Source organism: Rhincodon typus, chromosome 7, assembly GCF_021869965.1.
Source record: "Rhincodon typus isolate 14 chromosome 7, sRhiTyp1.1, whole genome shotgun sequence".
Lineage (NCBI taxonomy): Eukaryota > Metazoa > Chordata > Chondrichthyes > Orectolobiformes > Rhincodontidae > Rhincodon > Rhincodon typus.
Window position 1 is genome coordinate 62,663,462 of NC_063338.1, and position 6,909 is coordinate 62,670,370.

At 40.3% G+C, this 6,909-nt stretch overlaps 1 protein-coding gene across 1 annotated transcript; it reads left to right on the forward strand.

Annotated features, from left to right (window-relative positions):
• The first annotated feature begins 2,835 nt into the window (after positions 1 to 2,835).
• Positions 2,836 to 6,660, forward strand: en1a (engrailed homeobox 1a). Its single transcript, XM_020510743.2, has 2 exons — positions 2,836 to 3,343; positions 6,121 to 6,660. Exons 1-2 carry the CDS (start codon positions 2,836 to 2,838, stop codon positions 6,438 to 6,440), a joined length of 828 nt encoding a protein of 275 aa, XP_020366332.1. The 3' UTR covers positions 6,441 to 6,660.
• Positions 6,661 to 6,909: the final 249 nt, after the last annotated feature.

Below are 6,909 nucleotides of genomic sequence, written 5' to 3' on the forward strand. Positions count from 1 at the left end.
AAGCCGTCAATAAAGTCATTTCTGTAAATGGTGTCTCAAAAGGCTGGAGCATTATTCAACCAGCTTTATCAGCAGCTTCTAAATTACGTTTAGGATCTCTCAGCGTGTAATATCGCCCTGCTTACTTTGATTAAGCGTCTTGCCAGGGAATACTGACAGTGCTTTTGACCAGATTTTATTCACTCACATGTGATGAACGCCAAGCTGATCAGGCGGAATGAAGAGTAATTAAAACCTATAAATTATCTTTTGCAGCGCTTCTCAAGGCGTCTCTTGCAGTCGAGATAAGCCACCGATACTCCATTTACTGCATGAAAAGGACTGAATCCAACAATAGCTACGTGGCTAAATGGGATATTGATAGTGTCGTAATTAGAATTTAATTAAGTACCCAGGCTCGCTTTTGGGATAAAGATTTCAATTTTGCTAACTTAAATATAAATAAACCTTTGGTTCCAAAGGAAGCTTTTTTTTGTTAAAACAGCACCACTGTAATTGCTGCTTACTGTTCGTCTTCTTCGAGACAGCAGTTTCGTTATTTCCTATTCCTTGCAAAATGGTGCACGATTTCGGGGTTATTTTATATTTAACTTTAAAAGAGAAACTTTCAAACGACAACAATGATATTTACTCGTTATATTTTGCTTCAAATTATTCCTTTTGCTTAGAATAATTAACTTCTTGGGATATTTCTAAAACTTCATTGGTTTTATAACTAGCACAGTTGTTTAATTAAATGAAGAAAAAATATTTGCAGCATGATTTACTCTATTTACAATTGAAACTAAATACCAAGAACACAATGTACATACGATTTTGCTTCATTTTTTGGAGAGAAAACATGAGCTTGCCAGCATATAATTTTATCCAATGAAAATATAACGCGTCAAGAATAAATTTGAAGTGGATATCCCCATTGATGACTGGTGTTTCATTAAAACTGGGTTTACAGATGATCATTTACAGGCTATTATCAATCGTAATTTCATCCAAACGCGCGCAACGTTAGTCATAGATGTACGCTACAAGCTAGAATCTGAAATTTTCTCTTCCATTATTCTATTCCAAATTATTTGTATGCATACAAAATATCTATCATTACCCGCCACTGAGACTGCATTCCTTGCTGTAATGACACTGGGGACAACTACTGGCTCATTGTTTGGGTACAGCTATTTCGTCGATCCAAAACAAACATGGTAATGTGTTTATTCTTTGTGAGGTATTATTGTCTATGGGAGGGTATTGTTTACTTTTGAAAAATAAAACGTAAGATTTGTTCCTCTTTAAATGAACGGAAACCTATAGTTAAAGACAATGTAGTACATATCTTCTATTGCATTAGAAAAAAATGATAAAGTACCCATTGACAATATTTATATTCTTGAGAGAAAATCTACAAATTTTTATCAGATAATTATCTTCAAGTTTACTAATATTGATTGATTCTAAAATTTTCTCAAGACCAACATAAATAGTAAAACTAATACAACCTTATTCTATAGATACGGAATACGTGGTTTTGCATGACTACATTGTATCTTGTGAGTTTATTCATTTTGTCTCGATACACAAAACGTCATACATATTAACTGAAACACACATTGCCTTAAATATATTATTTCTTACGATTCGGTGACACAGTTTCGAAGGGGTACATCATATTTTGGATTCCTACCTCATCTTCATCCAAAACTTAACGAAGTCCTATTTGTCTGCAGCTGCCAATACAACAGTGCGCATTAATAATCCACCAGATGCTGGTAGCTTTACCAATAAAACGAAAGGAACGACAGCAGCGATTATACGGAAATGAAGTGCAAAACTTCATTAATAAAGGCAAAATGCAATTGTTTGTGCCTGGAGACACACGGTTCTAAACACAAAAACAGATACATAGATGTAAAGTATAATTGCAAATTCCGACTGTCGCTGCATCACAAACGTAGATGCGTTGAAACCTTATTAAATAGGAGTTTATGTAGAAAAATCTCATGGCAACTTTGGTACTCACTGTGTTTTGATTTACATTAAAGAATTCTGCTTCTGTTGTAATTAGTGTGTTAGCTATACTCCGCTTAATGAAACCTAGTTTGTTTGAAATGTTTCAGAATGAACTTTGGGGAAACTCCTCGTGTTTTTTGTTTTGTTTTGTGGAGGGATGAGGCCAGTTTCAAAAGAGAAAAAAAACCCATCAATTTTGGGGTTTTGGCTAGTTGGGTTTTTTTTGTGTGTTTTGCCATCCCCCTCCCCTTTTTGCTGCCGGGGTTCGGTGCTCGGGACACGGAGCCGCTCTGCCCCGCGCTCACTCCCACAGAAGCCCGGGGCTGCTCTTTGATTTATCTGGCGACGCCGAGGCTCTGATTGGTCCGCCTCGCCGCTGTCACTAGGAGATCACCCCGGGGACCTGACGCCGCGCCGGCTGATTGGCCGGCCGCACGTGTCCCGCCGCTCACGTGCTTCCGGTGGTGGAGAAAGTGCCGGGGAGCCGCGGCGATTTAGGAGTTTGCAAAGCTCCGCGGTGTCAGAGCATCGGCACGGACTGCCGACAAAGACCAGGGCACTGCCAGCCTCGCATAGCATCGTAAGTATGTAAAGTGGAGGTCCCAATAACTGCGTGCCCCCCCCCCCCCAACCCGAGCCGCCCGCCATGCCCAGTACATAGGGCAGCTGTCGTTGCAAAGTGAGCTTGGAAAACAAACAAAAACTGCCCCAGAGTCCGCCAGTGAAGGTGCTTGGCTTCTCTCATTTGGACTCCAGTCAGGGAGGGGTGGGGGGGAGGGGGGTTTGGGGTGGGGGATATAGTCGGCGAATATTTGACAGTTCCCTCGAACTATGGAAGAGCAGAAGGATCAAAACAATCGCGTGGAGAGTCGAGAGTCAAGTGACGGGGAGAGCGTTTCTCTCTCGCCCCCCTTTCAGTCTCCTCAAATACAGCCCCATGCCGCGGCGCAGCCGCCGCCTCCGCCGCACAGAAACACCAACTTCTTCATCGACAATATCCTGAGGCCGGACTTCGGGTGTAAGAAGGACAGGGATCGAGCACAGACATCGGGCAGAGAAAACGTCAATCCGCTCAGCAGGCCGTCGAACGCCTCGAGTTTGAACCCGAATTCAGACTGTACTGACAGCTCCTCTCAGCCCTCCAAGCAGTCCCAACCAAAGCAAAACGAAGGCAGTGGAACTAACTCGGCAAAGTACGCGGAAAACACTGGCTCTGCGCTTATGCTTGTGGGCGCCAATGCAGAACCTATATCTAACACTGATGGAATCAAATCAGCACCATCTCTAATGTGGCCTGCCTGGGTTTATTGCACTAGATATTCAGACAGACCCTCTTCTGGTAAGATATTTCATAGTTCTTATAACACGGGCAAGAAAATCGTGCACTTGAACAGCAGAAATCTATCTAACTGGCTACTTTTTGTTTTGTTCGATGTAAAATAGTAAATATGTCTGTGTAAAGACGAACGGGTACTGTATTTTGCAAAAGCAAGAATCTGTAGAAGCTAACTGTAATACGTGTAGCAATTTTCAACCCGGCAACTGCTCCTTAGCGAGGTACCCGCACGGCTTTTCGTTTATTTTTTCTAACTGAAATGTGGCATCGAAAAGACGCATGAGAGTCACGACCGTAAAATGGATAGAGAAGGTTCCGGTAGAAATCAAAGATTTCAGCGTTTCAGCTCAATAGTCATTAGGTTACTTATACAGTTTAGCAGTTGACAAACACAACGGTAAAACTGCGACATGAAGCGAAAGTTAAAGTTTTGGGCCTTGATGTTGATTAAAGCATTACAAGCCTCGAGGCCAGGGATTGTTAGACGTACAGGACTGTCAGTGCAGCTACAGTTTTACCGCGCTGTTAAGTAAAAAACTGAAGAGGCAAGATGCAAAAATTGTGATATTTTCACAAAGCATAAGACTCATTACTTGGAACTTTGAATGCATAAATGTTTGGTAATAGAGGTACAATTATTTCTGTTCCCTACTTTGAAGCCTTCATTTAAAAAATCTTATAAGGTATCAAGAAATAAATTGAATAATCTACAATAAACCAGGCTAGAAATATATTTATCTTTGTATTTTTAGCATTTGTTGTCGGCAAAAATCCCATGCCAGTTAAGGCTGTTTCTGGTGTTAGGATCCGTAGAAATTCATTAAAAAATAAATCGAACTACTTCGTGAGTATATTAATTCCTATTCATTAATATATGCCTAACATTGGTCTGCTGGGCCTCTCACAACGCAAAGAAAAAAATATTTCACTTGAAAATAACAGAGGACGACTTTCACACGCTCGGTATAATACCCAAGAGCGGCAGGGCATCACTTCCGGATATAAATAGCGCAGTCAGTCATAAATAACATTCCTATGAGGTACAAGAATTGGAAAAGCCTCGACTGGGGAAGTATTATGGGTCTCTTTTCGTGCACAAATTTACAAAAACCTGAGCGGATGGTGTGTACATTGCTTTGTGTGCCGAGGCCTGGCCGGCTTGCTCGGTCTGGGTTACTTTGTCGAGGATCACCAGAGAGAGAGATATCGGCAGAGATTTCTTCTCCAGGGTGAAAGCGATCCTGTAACTTTCCCTGGCCAAGCTGTGTAGATCGAGCTATTCATGGCATCGAGCTCTTCAAACTAAGAAAAGCCAGCTTGATTGACTAGTTGATTGATTGATTGAGTTGTCAGGCTAAACATTTAGCAAAACGTCACTTTTTAGCTTTTCAATCAAGTAGTAAAATGATTGTATTAACATTGCCAAGCACAGTTTGGGCATGATTTTCAATAGATGTATTTTTTGTGTTCTTAAAAGTTTATATACCCACTGAGTATGACATGAATGAAGGGCGTTTTGACGACCAGTTGAACATGTTAAAATCTAATCACAAAATTTGGGACACGTTTCGATTGCTGATGTTCTGGATAGTGTATTCACATATTTATCTGCTTTATATCCCACTCTTACTCTCATTTCACTGATTAGTCTCATGTTACCACATGAGGATATATAATAAAGAAGTTGCCATGACAGGATTAGCCAAGACAAATATCCTGTAAATCAGCGGTTTAACCGAAAGCCAAGCTTTACCTGGAATTTGACGGCAACACGCGCGCAAGAAGGAAACCACATAAAGTCCCATTTTATATCGCATGGTCCTATGTTCTGCACAATTTACACCGAGTAACACTTTTCGCTGAATGTTCCCTGTATTTTACATTGTTTTAAAGTTTGGAAATCTGCAGTCTGAAGGCACTGGCCTAAATTAACATGATTGCTTTATCATAAACTTTTACTGCAATTATAAGCAGAAAGCAGTAGGCCGATTAGATAGTGACAACGTTTATTGGAAATTGAAGCACTCTCAGCTCGGAAGTTGAACAGCTTCACACTCTAATTCACAAATTGTATTATGTTTACACTTAAAAAGGCGGCGCATTTTACCCATGTATGTGCAGGCGCATTAACTCAGTGCGTGCATTGGCAGAACCATAAATCCACGAATGTTTGAAAATAGAAAACAAAGGCATATTTAATTTCCGCTCAAGAATAATAAGGAATGCGGAGAGGGTCTCGTTCTGGCTACAATTATTTGTTTTTTTTTTCATTTTAGCCTCAGAGGAATGTTAATATTTTGCATATGGGTCACCTCACTATCCCTCTGGAAAAAAATGTAATATTAGCGTCTTATTTACATTGTGTTTCATATCCAATAACCGGTGGTGAGCTAATCAGATGAAAAAAAGCTAACCCTTTATAATGGGAATGAACTTTTATACGCTGAAAAACCGAATGATATAAAAGATGTAACATACAGAGCCAGCAAAGTAAAATGGCACACTGCAGTATTGTCTTAGGTGCAGAATTAAGCATAACATGGAACGTTCCTTCCTTGTAGCAGCATTGTTCTGATTGTTCTATTGTGGGAAATGTACTTTGCGCCATTTTGTTAATTTTAATTCTATAAATATGGCCGCCTATTTAAAAGAGACTATGTCTTCTTAGTCCATAATTTAACCGTGTGGCCCTCTGAAGGGTTTGAACGCATTTAGTTTAAAGGAAAATAATTAAAGCGTGACCATTTGTTTAATCTGTCTCCCTGTCGCGGTTTTCCCAGGTCCCCGCACTCGAAAACTGAAGAAGAAGAAAAGTGAGAAGGAGGATAAGCGGCCGCGGACAGCGTTCACAGCCGAGCAACTACAGAGACTTAAAGCCGAGTTCCAGACCAATCGCTATATCACCGAGCAGCGGCGGCAAACTTTAGCACAAGAACTCAGTCTGAACGAGTCCCAGATCAAAATCTGGTTCCAGAACAAGAGGGCCAAGATCAAGAAAGCCAGTGGTCTGAAGAACAGCTTGGCTCTCCATCTAATGGCCCAGGGACTTTACAATCATTCCACCACAACAATTCAAGACGACAAGGAAGATAGTGACTGAAGTTGTTCCGTTTTATTCTATTGAAATAAAGGACTGTGACAGGTGCTATTTAAATCCGATCTGCGTGTATCTATATGGACTGAATTATAATTCAAGCATTTTAAAATTATATATAACCAAACACATTATGGCGTTGTATATATTTAATTTCAGGTAAGGAGATGTCTAGCGATCCCTACTTGACCGAGATTTTATTCCTTTCGTTTTCAATGTTGTCGTTAATTGTTTTAGTCAATGTCAGTCAGGTCTAGAGATTTTATGTGAACCCGGTCTTATCTGAACTCGTTCAGAAATATAGAGAGACTACATAATGAATCGCCGCTACATGCCAAAGATTTTACTATGTTCAGAATGATGTAGCTTCAAATAAAATGTAGATTGTGCTCGGTGCACATTCTCACTAATGATCTGGTATCGTACTTGTTCTTTTCCGACTGAACTCCGGTTTTGGTTTAAGGGAACTATCCAA

What these genes read in the sequence shown, in the direction of transcription:
- en1a (XM_020510743.2), top strand. Translation starts at nt 2,836, where the DNA reads ATGGAAGAGCAGAAGGATCAAAACAATCGCGTGGAGAGTCGAGAGTCA. An exon ending in TTCAGACAGACCCTCTTCTG is followed by an intron (nt 3,344 to 6,120) that starts GTAAGATATTTC and finishes CGGTTTTCCCAG; the next exon opens with GTCCCCGCACTCGAAAACTG.